A 26571-nucleotide genomic window follows, 5' to 3' on the forward strand; every position below is an offset into this window, starting at 1 on the left:
TGGTATTGTGTTGTATTTTATAACAGCATTGTCCAAACATTGCGAAATTCCAAAACACATTTTCATAATAAAATTTCAAAGTGTTTTTTTGCTTATGTTACTGTAGCCTATGCCTATACAAGTTAAAACTACTTTCTGTGATCCTGGTAGTCTATCGTCATCATCATCATCTTCATCCTCTTCTTCTTCGGCTGTGGCACCCTTTGCAATTTGTAACTTGAATGTGCAGCCGAAAAATTCCTTCAGATGTTGCAGGAATGCTATTGTATAATCTGATAAAGGGCCAATCTGAAAATATAACATTGAAAAGTATGTTTATTTAAAGGGATTCTTGCTGGTGAAAATGTTCAAACTTTGCCATATAGCAGACATTAACCAAGTGTAATGTCAATATTTAATATTAACCATCTCAATGTTGAGATATTTTTCTTATGCGTATGCTAAAATTAATAATATTATTTTCATATATTAACTGATTTTACTATTTCTTTCTGGTATTGATGAAGAATATATAAAACTACTCAAATAAAATGGTATTTCGTAATAAGCATTCTTTACATATATTTTAAAATAAATGCAAATCTACACTATTAAAAACATGGCTGACTTAGCTGTTGACAAGACCTACAAAATATTTTGTTGATACATTGAGAACAGTTTTCTTTTGTAAGAACTTACCACACATTTGCTGACATCTTTTTGTCCTAACGCCATCCACAGGGCCAAAATCCACTGGTACGCTGAATCCACGGTACCACCACGATATATCTCATCTAATAATCCTTGCGCGCACTTTCTGCCTAATTCTTCAGGGACTGAATTATCCACCCCTGGTCCGGGTACAGCCGACGTCTAAAATACAGATGAAACAAAAATAATGTATCCTAAAAGGAAATTCTCATTTGATGACCATTTGATAAGTGCTCACATAACTTTTATCATACAAGCTTTCTAGGTAATAATTATCGATATCTCCATTCAATTACTGTAAGCCAATAAGAGACATTCAATATTGTAAGATGGGTCAAGTCATGCATCTCTAGTGTCAAATAAGAGGATATTCAAATAGGTTTGTTGGGGGGAAACGCTTAAAAGCGTCTTTTACTTACTTTTGGGAGAGAGCGAGAGACGCTTAAAAGCGTTCTATTTGCTTACTTTTGGTAGATCGCAAGAGATGCTAAAAAATATTGTACAGATGGGAATTTTTTGCGGTTACTTGTGATTAGTATACTGAGGGTCGGGCAGCAGACTGTCTGAGTATAATAAGGGTCGGGGTTGATGAAAAAACTGCCCGATAATGATGTGTTAATAACATCAGTGCAAAATTTACGGGATGGTATATAGCATAAATAACCTAACTTTATCATTTCGACCACTGCGATGGGTGCAAAACTGATAATGCACACAGCGATAAAAGATCCATTTGGTGTTTCAAAGGTTATTTGATGACTATATTTAGGTGATTTAGGTATTACATGCAAATCTCACCTCTTCATTGCAATAGAATGTTCCCAAATTAGTTTCAGCTACTAAACTGATTCCAAAGCCAGGACTTTTTCCCGCTGCAGCGCCGCGACACTGGTCGGTGTTGATGTATACATCGGGTAAGAAGTTCAACATGACCTAAAACAAAAAATAAAGGCTTATTTCATAATTCTGTGGTGAGTTGGGACAATATATCAAAAGCACATAATATAGTAAAACTTAAATAAGAGATAATAATAATATATCGGTACATATCCACAAACAGAATATTTTTGTTTAAACAGATTTATGATTAGTGATTTTACTTATACGCCTCTGTAGCTTAGTGATTAACGTATTTGATTACTGTGCTGAGATCTCAGGTTTGATTTCCAGGGTATGAGAGCTTTTTTCCACTTTAATATTCCTCAGGCAGAGATGATCAAGTTAACACTAACACTCTCATTATCATTCATCATTCAAATTGTGTAATACCACTAAAAATTGTACTTCACAATTACCGGTTTTGGAATAATCATTCCATTATAAGGTCAACTGTAGTCGTGAAGTAGAGTTTTCAAGTGTTATTACACAAAATAAATGATGAATGATAAGGAGAGTGTTATTAATATAACACACCACAAAGTTGACAATGCTTTTGATATCCAAAAAGTCAACACTATATAAATGCGGTGCTGTATGCATTTGGGTGCAGATGAGGATCAGAAGAAAAAGGAACTGTTTATTACCCCCTTAGAAGATTCGACAACCCTGTTGGCGATGGCTGGAGACACTCTCAGAGCGAAGACAACTCCTCGAATTCGCTTAACAAGCCCCCATTTCTCCCACTGCAAGGGACGGAGTAATCTTCTGGTCGGGCATGTGAAATGTACTTCACCTCCGCCCAATGGTGGCGCTCCTGGAAAAATGATAAGACATTGAAATAACGAACAAATAATAATGATCATGAAACTAAAATTTCTTCAGTAGACTTGTAGATGATCACGGGACAGTGTAGGTTATGATTGATATATAATAATAAGGTACTTATAGTATTTAAAAATTAAATATTAGTACAATGCAATGATGGACATTTAATTTGGATTAAATACGATTCCCATCACTACAATGTTACCAGATAGGGATAAGTTTCCTGTGGCATCAAATATATGACCATTTTTAAAACTGAAGGGAATTTCAAACGGAACACTGGAAATTAAAAAAAATATATTAACGGCTGAACCAATTTGTACATGGTATAATAAAATAATATGTTTTCTCTTTTTAAGTATATTATTGGTTTGAAAAGTACTTATCTAAACAAAGATGAACATTATTTTTTGATATCTCATCAAAGATGAAGAAGAATATGGAAGTCTGGGCATTTACGGGGCTTACGACCGTCATAGGCTGGTTTAAGTGATCACTTTACACACGTGTAACATTTACCAATTCTACCCATTATTGACAACCACACTACTCAAATTCTTGGAAGTTCTATATATATGAACCAATTTAGAAACCTTGTTCATGAATCACTAGAACTTCACTAGAGACATCTATTGGTGAGATGTAAATGGTCGTAAGCCCCGTAAATGCCCAGACTTCCATATTCTTCTTCATCTTTGATGAGATATCAAAAAATAATATGAAAATAACTCCTGTAATTGGAGATAATCCAGATTTTGTGAACAAGTATTTGGACACACTCAAAATGTTGTAAAGATGAACATATTTTAAAAAAAAGGAATTATGTATTAGCCTGAAATATTGTAATTATTGTAGCTTTATGGTTAGGAAGTGACATATTCCAGATATCGATATGGTCCGCGAAATCATTGCCGTGGTTTCACATTCGGTGTATAGGAATATTGAATCCAGACACTATTCGGCTGTCATTACAATAAAATAAATGACAGTTTCTTGTGTTTCTAGTTGGGGTGTAAATATTTACCATTTGCAATAACAAGGGACAGTGTAAGACATTATTTGTATAAATTAATCAGATCAAATAGTTTTCTCCTATCATTCAATTTAATTAAATTTAGTAAACAAAGCAATTGATTATAATGCAAATAATCCTCAGGTGAATTTATTTTGAATTTAACAAACTTCAAAAATTCATTTTGTACCCTTTTTAAAGATTGTGAATAAATGCAGTAGTTTGGTGCCCAAACTGATAAATTGTATATTTATTTTAATTTCGAGTATAAGACACACTTGAACAATCATTTTAGGCAAAACAAAATTATTGAAAATATATAATAAAACCCTTATCCGCACCCCAATGGTGCATAGGGCACTGCGTCATATAAACGCAGTGTTATCTTGATCGTTTTACACATGAAGGAAAGGTGATCAGCCCTCCCCTTGTACCAGTCCAGGGTAATGTTGAATAAATATTACAGTGAAAAAATCACTTATATTTATTTTACCCCCCTTGGGAATCGAACCCGGGACCTCCAGAGCGGTAGCCGAGCGTGCTGACCATTACACTACGGAGGCGGACATTATTAAAAGGCATCTTAAAGTCTGTTGAATGTCTGTTGAAGTACTAACCTCGTTTATTTACTTTTAATGAGAGTCCATCATCGACCAGGATAAATTTGAGGAGAATTGGGAAAGCGGCAGCCTTTATTCTGTCCACCGACACATCAGTGGAGCATTGTGTGATCCCTCGGAGGGTAACATTTAATGGATCTTTAGAAAAGGGTCCAAGTGCGAGTAAAATTTCCAAGTAATATCCTGCAACAAAATAATATGTTTATTAACCTGTTAACCGGGCGGTCCGCTGTCCAATTACGCAACTTGTAACGGGCGCGAATACTGATTCACTCGGTGTCTTAAATTCATGTCGAGACATGTATGGATGACTAAAACCTTTGTTGTTCGAAAAATATACGTCCTGCGCGTTCCATGGCGCAACATATATTTCAAGGACGTATTCGTATGTCCTACCCGTACCCGATATTGTTTACGTTTGGCGTATTTATGCATCCCGTCCGGTTAACAGGTTAATAATAGCAGTCTTTCTAATTCGTTGTCTATGTGTTTTAAAGTTCATTCCTAAATTCATAATCATATTAGTAAGTACCGTTATTCATAAGTTTTCGTCTCGCATTCAGATTATTTGTTTTTTTGAGTAATTGATACCGAATAGTAAGGATGTATGAATATCCAGGTTTCCCAGAAAAATACACAAATCCAGGGATAATTAACTGAACTATATTTTACTTTTAGTTTTAACATTTTTTTAATAATCAGATTTTAAATTGGGAATGTTTTTTTTAAAGATTGATCTGAATGCGATGTTAAAAAAATATACGCTAACTGCAAAGACTTGCCGCAATAAATTAAAAGCTCCTTACAGCATTCCCAGACATGAGAGAATAAAAAAAAACTAAGTAGCGAAAATTATTAAAAAATGTAAAACAAATTTGTATTCCAATTTTTATCGAGAGTTTACATTTGATAGCTTTCATCTCTCTATTTGACTGCCAATCAAAATAAATACAAATATTGAAAATCACCACCAAGTACATGCCGCAACAGTTGAAAGATAAATGCACACTTGAGAAAGAAGACTTGAATTAAAAGCTGTTCCATCGCATTCCTAGATCTGATACAGAAGCATGTAGGCATCCTGACAGACTGTCAGAAGACTTGAATTGCTGCATCACATTTTTACACTTTACAACTCCATTGCACTTTTCAACAGTGATTTAAACAAAAATATCCACTATCCATACAAATAAAATACTATTTTGAAAAAAAAATTGTGTACTTTTGATCCTCAGTATCTTCCTTAGTAGGAATATTTAGTAATATATAAGTTTGAAGTAAAAAAAAAGTAAATAATTTTATAATATACACATATAAAATAAGAATCGTGACATACCTATTCCACGCTGTACGCAACACTCGTGAGTAAAAGTTCCTCCAATAACGATTCCAGGATTGTAATAAACAGACGTCCCTGTTTCACTCAGTTCTACTTTAGTACCATTTGTAACTTTATCAAAAAGACGTATAAGGCATATTTCATATTCCTTTAAACCGGGTTCATCTTCGGAGCTCCGTATTTCTATAATTCGAATAGGTTTGCCGCTTAAAGTGGAGAGCAACAGTCTCTGGCGAAGAAAATTACTTCCTTTATATACTAGTAAATTGTTTTCATTGGATATAGCCGGCATTTTGATATAAAATTAATGGTTTGATGATGTTATCATCGACTGCACATGATTGAATTTTATTACGGATGCGAATTTAACACTTGTGATGTTCCCGAAAATAGGTTAGAATTCGAACACAAAACTGACAGATTTTGGAAGCATGTCGTTCTCGTTGACAGTTTTTCCATAGATAAATTAACAATTGTGTATGTGTTCATTTATTTCTTGTGATCATAATTAAGTATGGGAAATAACACCAATCTATATACAGATCGGTGTTGGAAATGCACAAATCCATTTTGAAACCCACCACTTGGAATCGCAATTCTCAAATAAAGTTTCGCTTAAGTAACATTTTCAGTGCTATCATTCAAATATATTATTATTTAATATTACTGGGTGATCGTCGAAAGATGTTTCGGAACTACTTTGAAATTTGAAAGTCACTTTTTTTGAAAGTTCATTTTTTTTAGATCGATCGTCAAATTTTTGCCCCAGAGGTCAAATAAATAGGAATTGTATGCAAACACAAAAGATTTTTCAGGATTGCAGTATAAGACAAAATATAAATTTTATAAAAATCGGCGAAGCAAAAGACCGCAAAATTGTTGATGTAATGAGGATTTCCAGATGATTTTGTTTTATATTTTATTGTATATATACATAAACTGGATACACAACGTCAGTCCAAAATACAAAACTGTCAAAACCTTTTATGCCGAATCAGTTAGGTGAAATGCTTTTTTCGATGTTGAAATAACAATGTTATTATTTGTAATTTTATTTATTACAGAAACAAATGAGGTTAAACAAAATATTGAAACGATTCATTCAAGTTTTGCACTTATACAACAGTAAAAATGAAATTTGAGTTATTTTGAACTCAAATCTTTCTTTTTGTCTCATCCTGTAATTTAAAAATAACATCCGATAAATATTTATTAAAAAATATATATATATAAATCTTATATGTGTGAAGCCTGAAATCCAAACTTGTGTGCAGCGAACAACAATGTTTTTGGTTGTGATTCATTTCAAATCTAAACTACGACACATGTTTTTTGTTGTTGAGTATATATTTTTTTTAATTGCTAAAACATAAATTGGATTATGATATGTATTTTATTTGACCCGTATCCGAACCCGGATCAACGATTTCCCACGACGCGAAGGTGATTACGAAGTAAACCATTTTAGTATTTTTTAGTTTCAAGTCAACTTTCTCGTCTCGAAGTGAAACGTGTGGGTGGCGAAAATTTTACGTAATTGTATAATGTTAATTTCCAAATGGGTATCTATCTAAAAATGTACTTTACTTCATATATTTAACCAAATATTATGTATAATATCTTAAAAATCGAAAACATTTTCAAATCATTTCCCCCGCCTTATCAGTCGACGATGAAGTTAGCAGCAATTCTTATATACGTACACTAATACATTCCCATTACGATTAATGTATGCGTGTACGTAGACTTTTGTTTTTGACATTTGATATCAAAGTTGTGAACTTGTGAGCAAAAGTAGTGTCGCGGACTGCGAAGTCACCAAAAGCGAGGTGTTTTGTCAACAAAACAATAAAAAGTATAAACATGTAATTAGTGATAGATAAAATTTTCTACGGGTGGTAACGGAATTTATACTTTTTATTTTATATATTTGCTTTGAATGCATTAATAAAACCGAGGTCAAGTTCTACAGTGTAATAATATAATAGAAGACTTATCTCTTCGGGCGATTGAATGTATAAACTTATACCAAAATGTTGATCGAAGTTTTTTTATGATATATTATTTATCATGATATTGCGGTGATTTCGTTGCTGATTTTTTATAAATGTGCCTTACGAGTGCATCGTTAACAATATAAAATATAGAGGTGTTTGGTCATCATTTTGAAGGTGAGTACATATCTACATTGTTTATATCTACTTCCTGTGCAAGACGTTAATATCTCATAACTTTTGCAAAAGTTTATTCGCTTCAAATAATTGTTTTAAATTCGTTTCTACATACTTAAACATGATAAAAGTTCGAAAAACTTTTTTTGAATCCATTACACAAATAAATGCTGACGAACCAGTGGCGGGTTATTTATTTTTTGAAAACGTTTTGTGGGAAAGCTAATAAATCATTATTATATCGCTTAAGTTTTTACGTCGCTTAGAAATTAAATAAGTCGGATTAACTTCGAATTAAAATTATTTTTTCCATTTAATAAATGTGTTAATTGTGGTTCAGCCAGTATTATGTTAACAAACCTAGTCTAAGGTGAATAAACACTAAAGTTTATTTATTTTGACCCCCCTGGGAATCGAATCAAGGACATCTAGCATGGTAGCCAAATGCGGTAACCATTACACTATGGGAGTTAATGTCTCTGGAGAAAGTAACATTAACTTTACTCGGTAATAAACAATTTTTCGTAAACTGACTTCTTGACTTTACGAATCAAAAACCGATTTAAAGTTATTCATTAAAAATAAAAGTCCAGAAGTGATAATAATGCTATAAGATGTAATACCGATTGCCACACACTACGTAGTTAAAGCGTTATCCATACAACATTTTGAGTGTCCAAATACTTGTTAACAAATCTGGATTATCTCCAATTAGGATTTATTTTTTACATTATTTTTGACATCTCAACATTGATGAAGAAGAATATGGAAGCCTGGGCATTTACAGGGCTTACGACCGTCATAGACTGGTTTGAGTGATCACTTTACACACGTGTGGTTGTCAATCATGGGTAGAATTGGTGAATGTTACATGTGTGTAAAGTATTGGGACACACTCAAAATGTTGCAACGTTAATAGGTACTAAAGTATCGAATATATTTTGTCCGCCTCCGTAGTGTAATGGTCAGCAAGCTCGGCTACCGTTCTGGAGGTTCCGTGTTCGATTCCCAAGGGGGGTAAAATAAATATCACTGTAAAATAAATAAATAACATTGGCCAACAATGATTTTGTAACTAAAATTTTGATGACTGATTTGGACTAAGTTAATCGTTCTTATTTATAGTCTATATGGTGGCAAGCTTGTATCACGTTAAGTTTTGATATTACAGTCATATTGTTGTTTTTATGGACCCCATACGTTGAAACCGTAATAGTGGTTGGTATCTAGACATGCTTTAAGATCCAAGGGATTCAAAAAAAGGATTAATAATTATGGATAACAGTGGAAATATATTAACTTATTAATATTGAATACGATAGCATTATATGTTTATATATATTTATACATAAATAATAAGATAAACTTTAGTCAATATCAGAATTTAAAAAATCCATAACTAAAAATCTGAAGTGCTACATTTTTTTTGCTTTCGTTTTTGAATTCAGGCACAAAGATCAGGTATTTTCATGCCAGTTACAAAATAAAAGTTGTAAATTGTTGGCCAGTGTTATTAGTAATTTATTGCAATCGCCGTAACTGAATAATTGGATTGGAGAAGTTGACTTGAGATCTAAAATAGCAATTAAAGAGTAGAATCACAAAGCAAATTATTATGTCAAGCAATTAGTGGGTTCAAGAGATCATTCTTTGCTTAAATTTAAATTGTAAACGAATAAAGACAATGCACAACTTTTGAGTACGTTTGGATTTTTTTACAGAAAAAAACACATTTGAAATGTCAGCTATTAAGTATAATTTACATTTTTTTCCGTAATTTTTTTGTCGAAATTATTGGATTCAATGAAATGCTGTTAAAATTTTATTAATCTTAAAAGCCTTACTTATTACGAGTTTATAAAAATATAATTAAAATTCATTCGCAGTCTTTTAAAGATAATATTTATTTTTAGATTTACAAACATACATATTTGTTTTAGGCCCCAAGACGATTTATGATTCTACTGAAAATATTTTGTCGGTCTCCATAGTGTAATGTAGTGGTTATCGCGTTTGGCTAATATGCTAGATGGTTCTGGGTTCGATTTCCAGGTGGATAAGAATATTTTTGTGTACCTAGATCTCATTTCTCCTAATCATAACCGGGCCATACGAGTAGATATGACGTGGTGATCATCTCAACCCGGCACATACCTAGTGAAAAAAAAGAACGCGGCATGCCTATACGGGCATCTCAAACCTGAAAATACTATAACTCTGCACTCTGCATTTTACAAATTAGACGAAAAGGTTCAAAAATTTTTATTTTATTTTCATTTTGTTCCTGTAATGTTGTGTTGTCGTCTCTAAAACCCCAAGATTCAGAAGGGTTCAAAAGATCGTCAGTATCCTTCTCCGCGTCACTCAGCTCTTGTTCTGTGTCGCTATCCTGGCTTCGTTCATTAAGGTGATCGATTTCGAATTTGTATTGTCAATTTTGATTCAGAATCAATCTCATCGTCCGATGGAACCAGTCAAACGTTTCTGGTCATCTTCGTACGACATTGTGTCGAAATAATTTCAAAACAACCAATATAAATCATCTAAACTCGAATAAAAAACAGTCGTTTTCTTCCCTCTAGCTACTGAGAACGCGATTTGGCAATGTCACCTTTTACTAATGAGATTTTGTAAAACAGCAATCAGGGTATAAAAAACCCATGTAGGTATGCACCGTGTTACAGTTCTACGTTATCTTAACTCAGTTTTTAGACAGTATTCTACGGTTTATTATCTATTTCTAAATCATTATGCTACCCTTGTACGATTCAATAAACAGAGAAATCACCTGATTTGATCATCTCTCTTCCATCACCTCTCAGTGCATAAATATTTGTATTATTTGAAAATACAGTCTCATTTTGATATTTTCTGTTCAGCGTTCAAAAAATGAAGAAGTGATTCGTGTGTTTAAAAAAATGAATTTATTAATCGCGTGCCGTAAATAAAAAAAAAATAGTGACACCCCTGTCTTCAATATTTACTTATTCAGTGGTTTTTCTAGTTTCTTCATTTTATAAACGTGTTTGGATACATATATCTGCTATTCTAAGTTAGTAAATATTTGTTCGTTGGTTCTATTCCAGTAGTTACTGGGTATATTGTATTTTATCATTATCGTGCAAGGCCTTAACAAAGTAAGTCAATATTTACAGATGCTTTTAGATTTTATTATCTACGACATGCATGTCGTTGCGGTTAGTTTAGAGAAAGCAATTTGCATTCGATGAATATTATACTGTGATATCTCGAAACGAGTTGGATCATTTCTTCAAAGATGCATGAGGTGATTGATTGTTGAATTAAATGACAATTTGCACGCCTGCATATGAATGCGCCGATATTAGACTTGATATACGAATAATGGTGCAATAAGCAAACGTTCATTGCACTTTCAACTTTGCACCACTGGCGAGTATTTTTGTCGAGAGCTATCACATTCATATTAAGTTCATATATTTAGTATACAGACAAATAAGTTATTAAAAAATAAGATTTATTTTTATTTTTTGTGGCACATTTTAGTACTTATTCATCTCTGAGAAGACAAAAGTATTGGTCAGAATTGGTTGGAAAATAGTATAAAATGAAAGAAAGAGGTTAAAAAAAGATAATGTTTTATTTATGAATTTATAAAAATAAGCAACAAATTTTAAGAAAAATCTATTTAGTTTTTAAAAGTAGGTAGGTACTGTATAATTTAAATGTGTTTCAACAATTATAGCAAATTCGCCTAATTCTTCTTGTTTCAATGTGTTCTTTTATCTAATAGACAGAATACCTAATTATAAAATACATTTTACTAATAATAATAATAATAAAAAACCCTTATCCGCTCCCCAATGGTGCATAGGGCACTGCGTCATATAAACGCAATGTTATCTTGATCGTTTACACATGAAGGAAAGGTGATCAGCCTTCCGCTTCAGGTACCAGTCCAGGGTAATATTGAATAAATATGACAGTGAAAACATCACTTATATTTATTTTACCCCCCTTGGGAATCGAACCCGGGACCTCCAGAACGGTAGCCGAGCGTGCTGACCATTACACTACGGAGGCAGACAAACTAATAATACTGGTTCCAAATACATTCGTTGGTATTTGTTTTGTCGGCGATAAATTCACGTAGGTAGGGAACAATGTACGCGGACCAAAGTAATTTTGTTTGTCGGGTGGTTTATTGGATTGGTATAATGAAAAACACACAGCCCAATGACGTCATGCAGGGCAGTTAATTGGTTATTGGTTTCTCTGCGTTTCAATTAGTCTGGGGTGTGGTTAGGAATGAGGGTTGACGGCAGTGTGCTTCGGCCATGTCGTAATGGAATTTTTATTAACAACGTTCCTCTAATTTTTCCACCGTATGTATGTATATTTAGTCGTTCGAATGGGATTTTTTTGTAATTAATGTGTAACTTTGTTTTAAAATTACATTTTTTTATTATTATTATAACTTAATTATAATGTGTACCGGTTTCGAAGCTAACCGCTTCTTTATCAAGACTGATTAATACTAAAACACTATCTACTTAACAATATTCCAAATATTTTGACGGTTAGGGAAATAAGCTTGGGTAGATCTCAAGTGGCTTTATTTTTTGTGTTGATTGGCAGTCACAGTCAAAAGGGATCAGGGGTGATGAGTGATTGGAAACATATTTAAAAACGGACTTTTAGCAAAATCATTTACTTGTGTATTTATTTAAAATGTGCGCGAATTCACGTTGATTTGCGAAGGGTTAGATACTACAGTGATGCCTCGCAGAACGAACTTTCTGTTCGACCATTATGCGACTCACACAACGAACCTCGATTCACACAACGGACTGTATCGTATTTATCAAAGGACGGTCAATTCAGCTTGGAGGATGCTTGTTTCTCACTGGACCCAGGAGGGATAAGACAAGTGGTAAAGGACATCAACACGGTGGCCCGAAAGTTGGAATTGAAGGTAGAGAAGGAGGATGTGAAGGAGCTTATCGAAGTATACCAAGAAGAGCTGAAAATTGATGAGCTAGAAGCACTTCTGGTATAGCTACATCTACATGATGAAGCTCAAAGGGATGTTTTATCTGACAAACAGGATAAGCAATCAAATCAACCAATCTCAATTGGCGACATCAAGGAATCCTGATCGAATGGGGAAAGGTTCAGAAGTTTACCAATACTCACTATCCAAACTCAGCTGAGGCCAACAGGATCAACGATCTCTATAATGACGGCAGGTATTGAAGAAGAGGGAGAAACAGACAACCTTGGAAATGTTTTTCTAGAAGCTAGCAGCCAAAAGGCAAAGGATGGAAGAAGAGAATATGACCCTGCAAGCCTCGGTAGACTCTCCATCTGAGTCTGAGTAAAAAAATGCGTGTATCATTTTTATGTTATACGGTACCTACTATCTTTTGTGCTTCAAAACGATTTTTTTATTCTTATGGGAAAATATGTTTCAAATAACGAACTTACTCCTGGAACGAATTAAGTACGTTACGCGAGACATCACTGTTTTTAAATTCGGCCTCACGCACAAATTGGATGGTAGAGAAAGAACAAAGAAAATATTTAGCCTGTCCGCATACGTCAGTTTTTTACCGGCGTTTTCGGCTGAATTTTCCTTTGTCGGAATTTCGAATGCGCGAATCCCATACAAAAAATACTCACTAAGCACAATCGAAATTTTTGTTTGGGCATTGAAGAGGAAACCATCAGCCGAAAATGGCGGCGGAAAACGGAGCTTTCACGGTGTTATATCAGATTCAATACAAAAATCCCTTTCGGCATGCATGCGCACTTTTTGTATTAACCCTTTGGTTACCAAATTCCGATATATTGGCATTCAACACTCTAGCGAAAAATACCAGATCCGTCGGATCTGACGTCATGATTTGTAAAAGTATCAGATACACTTTGGACATATGTTAACGATTCCTTCACGGTAGTTAATCAGTCTTGAAAAAGAAGCGGTTAGCTTCGAAACTGGTAGATATTATAATTAAGTTATAATAAAATATTTATAGTGATTTTAAAACAAAGTTATATTTTAATCAAAACAATTTTTTTTTCATTACAGATGTTTCAAATCCTGTTGTTTATATTCCTCATCCACTCGTCCCACTGCCGCATGGCCGAAGAGCTTCTGGCAAAGGAAGAGCCCCCGGCGCCCGCCCCTGCCCCCGCGCCGCCCCCGCCGCCCCCGCCGCCCACCGCCGCCCCCGTGACGACGCCCCCTCCGGCGACGCCCCCCGCGCACGCCTGCTTCACTGCCTCACGGGACCAGTGCCCCGACGGGCAGCTTGGCTGCACCCGCGTGGACGACAGCTCGGTGCTGTGCTGCGATGTGGACAGCTTCAGGCTGAAGGAAGGCCTAGCTGCGGAATGTGAGCTTGAACCCTTAAGTTTAACTGCTTTAGTGATGATATATTTTTTTATAACGTATTGTCGAGTAATATATCCAAAATTAAACAAAGATATTGGTTTTTAATTTAAGTTTTAGTAAATACCACTAGTTCTTAAAATCTACTATGACACGTGTTTCTATGCATTCCGCATCATTTTCAAACACCGTATGAAAATGATGCGGAATGCATCAAAATACGTGTCACAGTAGATTTTAAGAAATAGTGGTATTTACTATGTAAAACGTAAATTAAAAATAGATAGATTTTACCACAAAGTGACTGCCGAATCAATTAATGAAAGGTTATTGGATTGAATTCTACTTTTATTTACATATATATGATAAGATGTGACAACGTTTCGTCTTATTAAGACATTATCAAAAACTCATGACATTATAGTGTTTGATAATGTCTTAATAAGATGAAACGCGTCACATATTATCATATATATGTAAACAAAAGTAGAATTTAATCCAATAACCTTGTTTAATTTTGGATATATTACCCAACAATTTAAAAAGGAATTAATTCTACCAACTGTCTGCAGTTACAATAAATAACTTATAACATATGTTTTGTCTTCTTTTGCTTGGTGTAGGCTTTGTGCCCTGTTTTTAAGAGGGATTAGCCTCCTGCAATGTTGATTCCCAGCTGCCAATCTGGGTGATCTGCCCGGGAGTCGTCTACCTTGGGGTTGTAGTACAATGTGGGGGAGTCCGGATGGTTCCATACCCCTCGATTGTGCATACCATTGTCTTCTTCGTTGCCTTCTCCACTTAATGATGTCTTGGATCTTGCATACTTCTCTTATCCTAGTGTTCCATATGTTTAGTAAAATTGATAAAGACTTTTTGCAAAAATTTTTATTTTTATTAAATGTGTAAACAAAAACAACAATATTTTTCTCAATTATCGACTGATTTGACTATTTCTTTCTGGTATTGGTGAAGAACATATCAGACTACTCAAATAAAACAGTATTTTGTTATAAACACACTAACATATTGCTGGTGGAGGTGAATGTAGTATGAAAATAGAAGCAGAGGAAAATATCGAGGAAAACTTGGCATTGGCAACAGCCACTGTTTGTATCTAATGTGACTAATTTATATAAATATAAACAGTGACACTAATAATATATCAAGTAAATATACTTTTGTTATCAACTCGAAAGTTATTCTTAATTTATCTTTGACTTTGTAAATATATCTTTTTTTAAATAGCAGGCGCATTGTTTGACGATGCATTAACCACGTGTGAATGAATAATTTATTACCTTCATAAATTTTCTGTCAGACACAAAATCTGCGTTGAAACAAATTATTCTCATTCAACAAGCATACATGAGTAGTGAAAAGTCGTACAGTTTTATAAAGAAACCAGGATTATTTATGACTTTTTTAAGTGTTAATAACAACAGTCTATTTTTATAATATCTTAAAATAGATTTGTTGTGATCTATATATGATTTTCACGGTCAATCGGATGATGATGGCTTTCCTACAGATATTTAAATTTCTTACCAATTTTTCGGGACAAACAAAATGTCGGCAAAAAGGGACATAATTCTTCTTCTTATTTTCTAAGTTACCAAGCCGTAGCTAGTTAATTTTAGTTACAGTTTTGGTTATACCGTTTATCATGCTGTTTTATTTAGGCTGAAACTTTGTGAGTTTTATGGCCTATTCTAAAAGTGAGTGGATTAACTCTTTACTATAATTTCACGTGATTCTTGAGTAAAAAAATCTGGCCCAAAACATTTGCCATCCTGTTGAAGGCATGACATTGCACCACTTTACGATTCTAAGTTAGCATATGATTTTATATCTATGATGTTCCTCGTGAGTTTACATTTATAGGAATTTCACTCATATCTTAGGTATTCTAACTATACGTATGAATTATTTTAGAATATTATTCGTTTATAACGAAATTTTGCATGTTTATTAGTTGAAATATCGAAATTGGTATAGCAATACCATTTTTTATTATTTAACCTACCTATACAAACCTATGTGATACGTCTGCTATAATAATGTTTATCTCAAATGTTCAGTCATAAAAATGTATAAGACCTTTAACCGCACTATAGAAACATTACTTACCCATAACCATAGAAACATTTGTGATATGTCGAATTGTTCCTACCATCCTTATTATTCCTAATTATCCAGCGACATCTTATTTTGAGAACCTCAGACTTGCATAAGGTATAAAAAGGGTCACGAATGGGTCTATTGTTTTTTATTAATTTTTTGGATAAAAAATCTTCAGTAGGTGGGTTAAAATACATTGTCTCAATATCTACTTTTTTCTATTCTTGTCCGTTTCTACAAATGCAACCCCACAAATACAAGCTGCATTATGTATCACTGTCATGAATATTTACAGGTTTTTAAAAAATTTCAAATCGCTTTAAATTGAAGGGGTATTTTCATATATAATTTACACCACTCAGCCTTGTATTTGCTTTATTTCTTATTTCTAAAGTGGTATGCTTACATAATTCATAATGGTATCATCTCAGTGCATACTCGTCAATATTGACTCTCTTTAGCTCCATAATTTAGCACAATTTACACATGATACTCGGTAATATCCTGTTACTACCTGAATTATAATTTTATTATATTTGAAGTGCAGTCGGCGGCCTCTTATGTTCAGTGACCTAATAACAGTGGCGTGGAGTGATATTTTAATTTGTTCTTGCATAATATTTACTCATTCGCTTGTGGGTTCTCACAAAAAGAACTTTTTTTCAGAATAAAATAGATTAATTTCAAATTAAGTAATGTTATAAAATTTGACAATAATTGGTGTCAAAATAAAACATATTTTTATGAAAATTTCAGTTGTAAAGTTGGTATTATAATCTATTACTACAACTAGTAAATCTTAAAAAGGCTTCGTTCAGAAATTGAATTATGAGTTTGATTAACCAGTTTTTCTATTTTTATAGTATATCTTGTCATCTTGATAATTTCAATGTGTTATGAAATATATTTGACACATATACAGATCATAAAATAAAGTTACATTTTTACAATAAAAGCTAACTAGTAAACATGGATTTCAAAGTTACCTATAAGTAGTAATTACCTTGCAATACATAATTGTTTCAAAATTTAAAAAAAAAACTATGCAAATACATCCACAGATATTACTGAAAATCCTTCTTTTTAAGGATGAATTTAACAGCCTTTTAATTATAAGTGTGAATGTAACATTATTGTCTGTACTCCTTTGGGACAATTTATTTTGGATAATAACTAAATAATTAATTAAATTTTAAATTTCAGTGCGGCAAAACATTACAAATGTACACATTCTTAACGCAACCCTAGACCATCTCAACGTGTCACAAGCGATATGGCGAAGACTTAGTTCAATGTCCATCACTGATGGAAGTATAAAAACCATTGTTGGTAAGTCTAAAAAATTTAATTGAATAACTTGCCTTTCGTTTATTTTTAAAGAAAATGTTACTCGGTAAAAAAATTGCTGCATTTTTCATAAAGGAGATACGAACAAATTGGGATAAGATGTCTTATTTATGTTTTTCCAACTTTCAGGTGAATTCAAGAAAATTTCAGCACCAAGTTGCCTTAACATATCAAATAACGGACTGCAAAACATAGCCCCTCGTGCCTTAGTAAACCTTTACAACTTGACAACACTGGACATGTCCAAAAACAACTTGAAGACTATGCCACACTTTAACGGAAGGCAGCGAGACTTTGCTCTTGATATAAGAGGTAATAAACTAACATAATAGAGGCTCTTGAACGTCAATTGTTGGTGGACATTATTAAGACCAAATATTTGCGATAATTTTTCAGGTAATAATGAAATGCTCTGCCGAAGTGTGCTGGATGCATTGGAGAGGTATCACGGACATCTCAACTTCATCAATGTGAACACAACATTTTGCACATCTTCTAAAACCTTTCACTGGTTCAACACAACTGAACTTGTTCCCATAAGACAAGTCGAAGTTATACATGAGGTAAATATAAAATATAGATACCCAAACGTAGATTCTCGGTGACGCTCACGGCGGACTTATTATCTATTTATAATATTTAATAATATTTTGTCCGTCTCCGTAGTGTAATGGTCAGCACGCTCGGCTACCGTTCCGGAGGTCCCGGGTTCTATTCCTAGGGGGGTTAAGTGATTTTTTCACCCTAATATTTATTCAATATTACCCTGGACTGGTAACTGAAGCGGAGGGCTGATCACCTTTCCTCATGTGTTTACGATCAAGATAACACTGCGTTTATATGACGCAGTGCCCTATGCACCTTCGGGGTGCGGATAAGGGTTTGAATGAATGATTTATAATATATCTTTGGTGCTACCTCCGAAAGTAATTGTTCCTTCATTGAGGCGGCAGCATACCATTCCATATTACATAATTATAATTTACAAGAAAAGGTCTTTTCCAGGCTCATTTATAATTATATCATACATTTATTCATATCCCTAAGTACATAATGATGTTGCTAACACCACTCTTACAATAATTGACTCTAGATACAACAAATACATTTATCAATTGACGGGAAGCATCAACTGGTAGATTCTTGCGAATGCTCTTAATTTACCTTAGCCAATAAAAAAGTAGCAGAAGTCCCAGGTTTAACCTTTCCAGGAGTACAATAATATCCGACTTTCTCTGGGGAGTGGGTTTTTTTTTACATTAAATATATATGTTTTTTAAATAAAACCTTTGTATTATGAAGATAGAAATTATGTAAATATAATTTAAATAAATCTCTAGGTTTTATTTTATGACAAAGTTAAATACAAATATCCACAGATGTCATTACTATACTAACTACATCATACCAACTGACAGATAGACTCGAAGCTCATTAACGTCGATACTTCTTTAAGGAAAAATAACACCGACGTTCATTTACGTCCATACTCCCGGAAAGGTTAATTCCTTCACCAAAATTGTAACCGCATGTCGTTCAATTCTATGCTAAAACTAATGATGTTATGTGTTTTTGTTCAGCTTAAGAATGACTGTCCAGAGGTGTCGTCCGGTGTGGTGAAGTGCTCGTGTGATATGGTGCGGGTAGATATAGTACAGGGGAAGCCGACCACCTTCTCCGTTGGCGTGGACTGCTCCAACCGCCAACTCAAGGAACTGCCGCACAAACTACCTCCTAACACTATACAGCTTAATGTGTCATACAACAATGTAAGAATTCAATTCATATAGTTTTATTTATTTGTATTACATATTACACGGACTCGGTTACCTTGTTAGAATACAAACTTAGGTTTACCTGTAGGTAGGATATTAAGGATGGGGAAGGTAAATTTAAAAAATACATCACATATACCCAGACTAACTTAAACTGTCTGTAAGTGAGTTTCTGGGGAGTGAGCTCTTTTTTTATTTTTTTCATTTAACTTTAATAACTTTATATCATAGTCAATATTTCTTAAGAAAAAAATTAAAGCCCATTACATTTAAATGTTGAAAAAATATAGAAAAAAAGACTATTAAACCATTTATTATATAACATTAAACCACGAGCTCTCCAAGCACAAGAGCTCAGTCTCTTTTTCGGAGAGGCACAGCGAATCGAAATATAAAAGTTTTCCATATGCATATATGTTTCAAATGTATTATGTTATACTTAAAAATGTAAATATATTAAATAAATAAAAAAAATACCATGAGAAACATATTTTCTTGTAAAAAAAAAAAAACACACCAGTTAACACAGTTTATATCAACATTATCAATGCTTTATTTCATGCGTTTTCTTTGACAGCGTCATTACGATGACATCACACAAAATTTGTTTTAGTAAGATTTTTAAGTAAAATGTGGGTACAATAGAAAAATAATCAGAAGTGCGATTTTAGTATTTAAATACGACTACAGATGGCAATATAAGTATGGGGGGTTGTTTACATCTGGTTTTGTCGTAAAAAGTTTTTGTAGCGTAAGAATACATTGCAACAACAAAAAACCGTATTATAATATAATTGTTTTATTCGTAGATAACCTCTCTAGCGCCTCTGTCAGATCACCCGTCATATGAACAAATGCGGGAACTCCATGCCGATTACAACAATATTCAGTCCATTGTGGAACTCGAAGGAACGAAATTCATAGACAATTTCATGGTTCTCTCCCTTAGAGCCAACAAGCTGAAATCTGTGAGTATAATAATAAATGTCATCTTATAAAAATTGTTCCCTTACTATTATTTTATTTTTATTATTTTTATTTTTTATTATTGTATTTAACCAAAATGTTTACATTTGCTTCTTTTATCTTAAGTACTTTGATTTATAATTTATAATGTCTTAAATGTTTGTTTAAATTTCAGATTCCTACGTATATTCTCTCAAACACTTTTGACAGGAATTGGTACACTAGAACTATTCACTTGGCCAATAATTATTTACACTGCGACTGCACATCAGCTAAAGAATTAAAGGTAATAAAAATAAACATAAAATATTTTTATTTGTTTAACACATTAGTTACGGCAATGTTTTGATAAAACTGTATCTTGAGGCGGGCGACATTAGACAGCTGTCCGGAAATATAAAATATGTCAGTGAACTTCATATTTTGAACTTGAGGTTGAACTCGAAAACAATACAAAAACGGTTAAATGGTCTCTAACGTCTCAAAATAAAATCATGTTAGTCCACAAATCACAAAAGTAAAAAAAATGTTAAAAACACTAATAAAATATTAGAAAATAACAACACAGTTTAACAACCGCCGAAAACTCAAAATCTGCGAATAAAAAATTATTTATGGGCTTTCCCCACACGCGTTTATTGCTTTGTAAGTACCAACTGCCGACTTAAGTAAAGAACAATGATCTTTGTATTTTATTTCATTTTAGGACAAAGAAAAAAACGCACCGTCTGTATCCATTGTTTAAAGTTAATTTGTAACATTTCCTTCAAAACAGATTACGACCATTAGCTATGTTTTGAACCAGTAAATATCAGTATTATTTTTTATAATACAACGACATCTATCCACTACACAACAAAAGCAAAAAGGCCAAGAGATTAGAAGTTTATGACGTGTTTTTTGTATACTAAATTGAAGGTAGCCGAAATGCACAAAAATGTGCACCCCGCCACCACACAAGGTTTCTGAAACGCACAAATATGTGCACACCGTACACAATGTGTTAATATAGTTATATTTTTTTTACAATTTAATACAATTTCTATACATTTCTACTTAATACAATCTTATAATTTTAGTTGCGCTAAGCCTCTCCAAAAAAGAGACCAAGCTCTTGTGCTTGGAGAGGGACTTAAAAAATATATATAAACAGTCAATTATGATATAAAGAATACTTTAGTATTCTTATTACATAAAAATTATCTCACTTAATCATAACACATGTCTTACCATCTCAATACACTTTTCTTAATTTTGTCAATAACCCTTATTGAGAAAAATAGGCTGAGGCCTTGCATTATTTCCTTATATTTCCACTTGAACATCTATCATAAATTGTTTTGCCGCACATTTGTCTGAAAGATTGCATTTCGACTGCAATCAGTCTACTTTAATTTTTCTATTGCCAACTGTATGCTTCACTACTATTTATGGCATTGGAACCAGAACTTCGTTGTGTGGTGGCAGTTTAGCTTAGATAGGTTTTTATTTCATACACTATTTCTGAGTAAATAATATATATATATTTATATTTTAACACAATATGTAAATACCAAAAACTGACTAGTTGGGTTTTTGATGCCAACCTTAACTGACCGACCACCAATTTGTCGGTTTTTTTCAATATAAATTAAATTAAATTTTTTCAATCTACAATGAATCAACAACAAAATCTGAAACTACAAAAGATGCGATTTTACACTGGTAATAATATTGGATAGTTCAATTTTAAAAAAATCCTTGGTATATCCCAAAAATGAAATTGGTATATAGCATTAAAAAATTAACACGATGTAGCGTTAATTTTTTTACTGCATGTATTATATTCTAAGCAGCCTTGTAATCAAGTGAAATGATTTAAATCAAGCCTTCTTCATTTTCTAAAATAATGTTTATTTATATATTTTTTTTTTTAATTACCTAACATCCAAGTGACTCTGAAATCTAGCTACGGCTTATGCAACACCGCTTATCATGTCCTTACTCAGGCTTCAACTTTATAAGTTTCATAGCCTATGCCTACTCGTGAGTGGATTTACTCTTTATGTTTAAAGTTACTATGTATAACTTCATGTAATTCATGAGTGAAAATTCTAGGCAAAAACACTCGCTATTTATATCATCTTTTTTTCCTCCCAGGTATGGTTGATAGATAAGGTAAAGTACATTCCGGATTACGAGCAGATATATTGCGAGAACACGCCGCTGCGAGTGATTGAGCTGGTCGAGAGCAAGATGTGCCAGCAGCAGAGGGATTGGACCGACTACATATTCTACATCATAGCGCTGGAGATCCTTCTTCTCCTTGGCCTGGTGACTAAAGTATCCTACGACTACTGGGTGTTCAAGAGTGCCGGCTATTTACCGTGGCCTGCCAGTAAAATGCCCAAACTGCCCTGTGATTGGCTGTGCGAGTGAGAAAAAATAGACTGAAAATAGGAATAAGTATAATATTCTAGATGTGTTCAGAAATTAATAAAATAAGTGGTAAAATTATAAGCTGCATAAAAAATTGAAAATCGTGTTTTCAGGCGTACTTAATGTAACACTCTCCATATCATTCTTCTTTCACATTGTGTAATACCACTTTCATAAGCACTAATTTGTCTTGTTTCTCTATTTCAAAATTTAATTTTTGTACAAATGTCAGACCGTAATAGTTTTATTTGAATGACCTGATGATGAAATGATTATTCCAAAACCGGTGGTCACGAATTAGTGTTTATAAAATTGTTTTTACACAAAGTGAAGGATGAATGATAAGGAGAGTGTTGTATTACCATACCACAAAGTTAACAATGCTTTTAATGTACAAAATATGTACCCAAGGTAGCCAAACAAGCTCACCACACTACACTATGGAGGCATCCTATGAATTTATGTTATTTAACCTCATATTCCTTTTTATAGGAATGTTACTATCATTATGATGTTTGCTATGTAAATAATACTATAATACATTAAGTGGTATGAGTTTTAGTCCAGATTTACATTGAGTCCGGTAACTGACTTCAAACACAACACAAGTCAGTATTGTCTCGGTATTGCTACGGTATAAATTGATTTCACGTCAGTACAGCGCTATTGCGTCAGTGCTAGCTTCAATATTCCTGGTGTTCATTTTCAAAGTCAGTCCGCACCCCCCGTCATCCACGCCAGTGTTACTAACTTCCCAATAATGAGCCGCTTAGGCTCACAGAAATAGTATGAAATTTAAATATTTGTGTGAATAATAAAAACACAAATATTTCTCGTTTAAAAAAAAAAACATTGTTTAAACACCAAAATCAGTAGTTGGTCAGTCTCTGACTTAGCATTGTAGGGTGTCCAGCGCTGTCATTTATCCACTTCCTTTTTTAACTCATTTCTTTTTAGATAAAGATATCTCTTCTTCTAACATATCCGTAAACTCTTTTAATAGCAGATGGGAAATATTTCCTAACAAATAATTGGCTCGTATCAAACTCTACGGTTTTCAAGAATTATTTTTTTCTCACTGACCTCAGTAGCGTGTGGGTACCGTGAAAAGACTAGACTAATGGACTAGTTAGTTCTCGGCCCCAGTACTGACGTAGTAACCGACTCAATGCAAATCTGCCTGTGTGCATAAAATTAATGACCAACCTAATTATGTAATGATAGTTCATCACATCTGTTTCTGCAGGTATGCAAATGCCATATTTGCAGCGGGAGATTCACAAAAAAAAAATTATTTGCTGCCACAGCCTGTGTGTAATGTGTGTTCTGAGACACCATGAGATGTCTTTCTATGCTTCTAAGGAAATGTGTTTGTTATTAAATTTTAAATGTACATATTGTAGGGTAATTACTACAACTTTGTAAATTTTAAATCCATGTTTTCCAGTTGGCCACTAAAAATGTAACTTATTTTATTTCCTGGTCCTGTATATGAGTCAAATATATTGCTCAATCCTTTCAACGTCAAATATAAAAAAAAATCAGATCGTTTTTAAAGTTTAGAAATATAATAAAATGTATTGAAAATGAATATCAAGCCACTTATTGAACTTTTTAGTGTGCAACAGATCTTTTTAGGTAAAACCTGAATTTTTTTATCTCCATTTGAAAAATATTTAAAAAAATAATTAAACAATACCTTTTCTTCAAAATGCAAAAACAACACTTTCTGCCCTGTAGCATTAAGTTAAAAATAAGCTGCTTTTGCTGGATAAACTACATTTTATGGGCATTCCGAAAACATGCACAACTGAAAATTGTCGATTTTTGATATATGACGTTGTTGAAAGGAGTGAGCGATATGTCATAAGGTATTTAAATCACGAAGACTTGTTTTAATATTATAAAAATATAAAAGCTGATTTATCAATGGCTTATTTATCTTATACATATTAAAATTGCTTACAAATAAAATACAAAGCTTAGATAAGATTTACCTAGTTGTAATGACCCTGCGAAATGTATTATCATATATTATTAATCATCTTTTACTATGTGTTGTATATTTTATTTTTATTTATCCAATGTATTTTAATTTTCTCTGATAGTTAGAAAAATCTGTTTTATTGTTAATATAATTACATAATTAAGAGATTATTTTTATGTAACATGTATTATTGCCTTCTTACTAAATCGCCGTTGGTTTAAAAATATCTCCTATTTAGTTGGCAGGCTTATTTCAAAAGATTGTTTGCAAAGACAGAATGGTGTGGGGTTCTTTTCTCTCTGCCTATCCCTGTGGTAGTAGTGTCTATCTTAGAAAAAGTCGTAGTACAAATATGCAACCCGAATTATTCACTTTTCTCACTTAGTATTATTCCTCTATTTCCTGTCCCAAAATGTCCTTCATCCTGTTCTTCACCTTTCAGATACAGATGTATTTCATCAAATTTATTCCACACTAATCCAAGAATCTAGAGCGCAGGTCGAATCACCTTGTTTTTATATAATTAATGATCAGGCCAATATTGCGTTGATGCAATGGTAGTATGATGTATGTTCTATACATCATTGGGTGCAGTCAGGGGTCAGTTTTAGCAAACATACGAATTTTACCAAAGAAAATATAGTTTTGTTTAGATATTCTTTTGTTAGTGTTAATGTTTTATAATTTATATCTTTTTAATGATGTGCTCAAATCATGCCAACAAGTGCTCACAACACATGGCATTAAACCCAAAAAACACATATCAATACCCGAATCGTGAAATCCTCAATAAATTTTATTACCTTATCAACATTTGAGAAAAAAAAAAAACAAATGATGGGAAAAATCAACATGGATTGATACCATATGTAAAAATAACTCGGAAGCAATCATTCATATAGAAAAAGATTGAATGCCAATGTCGTGTTACATCTTTGAAATTGTAATGGACCTGCCATTCGCCTTAGAATTTAGTACATAAATATCCCATAGACTGATAACCGACATAATATTGATTCTGTAACAGGTGGAATTCCACTTGTAGCTACGTGCAAGTCATCTTGTGACCATGTTTAATTAGTGTCCTTATCAATCTATGGATAGATATATAAACCTGCCACCCACTGTAACACCAGGGAGAGTTAAGGGCAGTTATCTAGAAGCGATTCACGCCACTCGTTACGGTAATCAAAAGTTGCAAGCTTACGCAATATCAACTTTGAATAATAAAGTTATTCGTTGCATCCGGTGCGTATTATTGACGCGAGTCCGCCTTCCATTCCTGACAATAGGACCTCAGCGTTCTGGAATTGGTCCCATAGCGCTCCCGTTGCGGACCAATACAAAATTGAACAAAGTTAATCATGTCACAGTGATTTTCTTTCTTTGTTTCTTTAATATATGCATTGAACATTTATTATTAAATTTTATTTTTACTCTCACATGAATCTGTATATCTGTTTAAAATTTACACACGTATCAAAAGTATTTTAAAATTATGTACATATATTGTTTTTAGTATAATTTGCTCAAGTTTATTTTACGTCGGAATTTTAGTTGTTGAAATTAGGTTTTAAAAATAAATTGTCGATTTTTGTCAACAAATTTATTTTCTTTATAAAAAATTTGCTCAATGGAAAACATAAATAAGTAATAAATTCTTGAAATTTATGGCATACTGATGCCATAAATCCATGATGCCAAGAATCCAACAAGGTTGGATTCTTCTCTCTGAAAAATATATTTGATTTCATTAATTGATTCGGCAGTCACTTAGTGGTCAAATCTATATATTTAATTTAAGTTTTACTTAGTAAATACCACTATTTTTTTTAAATGTATTGAACCAATTTTAATAAATATATTATAACCAGGAGATATTTTTGAATCAACGACAGTGTGATACGATATTCTTACAAAATATTTTTGTTAAAAAATTATCTACATATATGCTCTCTATGCTTATGTATATTGTAAATAGTAAGTTCCCAATATATTCTATTTTACAAGCTCAAATTGTTTATGACCCTAAAGCTAAATGCATAAAG

The 26571-nt window shown here is 33.0% G+C and overlaps 2 protein-coding genes across 3 annotated transcripts; one reads left to right on the plus strand and one right to left on the minus strand.

Annotated features, from left to right (window-relative positions):
* Rtc1 (RNA terminal phosphate cyclase 1) lies at nucleotides 1-5828 on the minus strand. The gene is made up of 6 exons (XM_088262489.1): nucleotides 5363-5828; nucleotides 4024-4209; nucleotides 2214-2383; nucleotides 1489-1623; nucleotides 679-852; nucleotides 1-288 (listed from the first exon to the last, which is right to left on the minus strand). Exons 1-6 carry the CDS (start codon nucleotides 5655-5657, stop codon nucleotides 76-78), a joined length of 1173 nt encoding a protein of 390 aa, XP_088118615.1. The 5' UTR covers nucleotides 5658-5828; the 3' UTR covers nucleotides 1-75.
* Nucleotides 5829-7087: 1259 nt separating this feature from the next.
* On the plus strand, nucleotides 7088-25358 carry hfw (leucine-rich repeat domain-containing protein hfw). 2 transcript variants are annotated; one of them, XM_088262423.1, is made up of 9 exons: nucleotides 7088-7536; nucleotides 13607-13913; nucleotides 17234-17359; nucleotides 17507-17689; nucleotides 17774-17940; nucleotides 18958-19146; nucleotides 19962-20120; nucleotides 20294-20404; nucleotides 22258-25358. In XM_088262423.1, exons 2-9 carry the CDS (start codon nucleotides 13607-13609, stop codon nucleotides 22534-22536), a joined length of 1521 nt encoding a protein of 506 aa, XP_088118549.1. In that variant the 5' UTR covers nucleotides 7088-7536; the 3' UTR covers nucleotides 22537-25358. The 2 variants fall into 2 exon arrangements, with proteins under 2 accessions (XP_088118549.1, XP_088118550.1); XM_088262424.1 differs by lacking the exon at nucleotides 7088-7536 and adding an exon at nucleotides 10532-10673.
* Nucleotides 25359-26571: the final 1213 nt, after the last annotated feature.

Source organism: Brachycentrus maculatus, unplaced genomic scaffold, assembly GCF_059751285.1.
Source record: "Brachycentrus maculatus isolate JH-2025_06_01 unplaced genomic scaffold, ASM5975128v1 h1tg000180l, whole genome shotgun sequence".
NCBI lineage: Eukaryota > Metazoa > Arthropoda > Insecta > Trichoptera > Brachycentridae > Brachycentrus > Brachycentrus maculatus.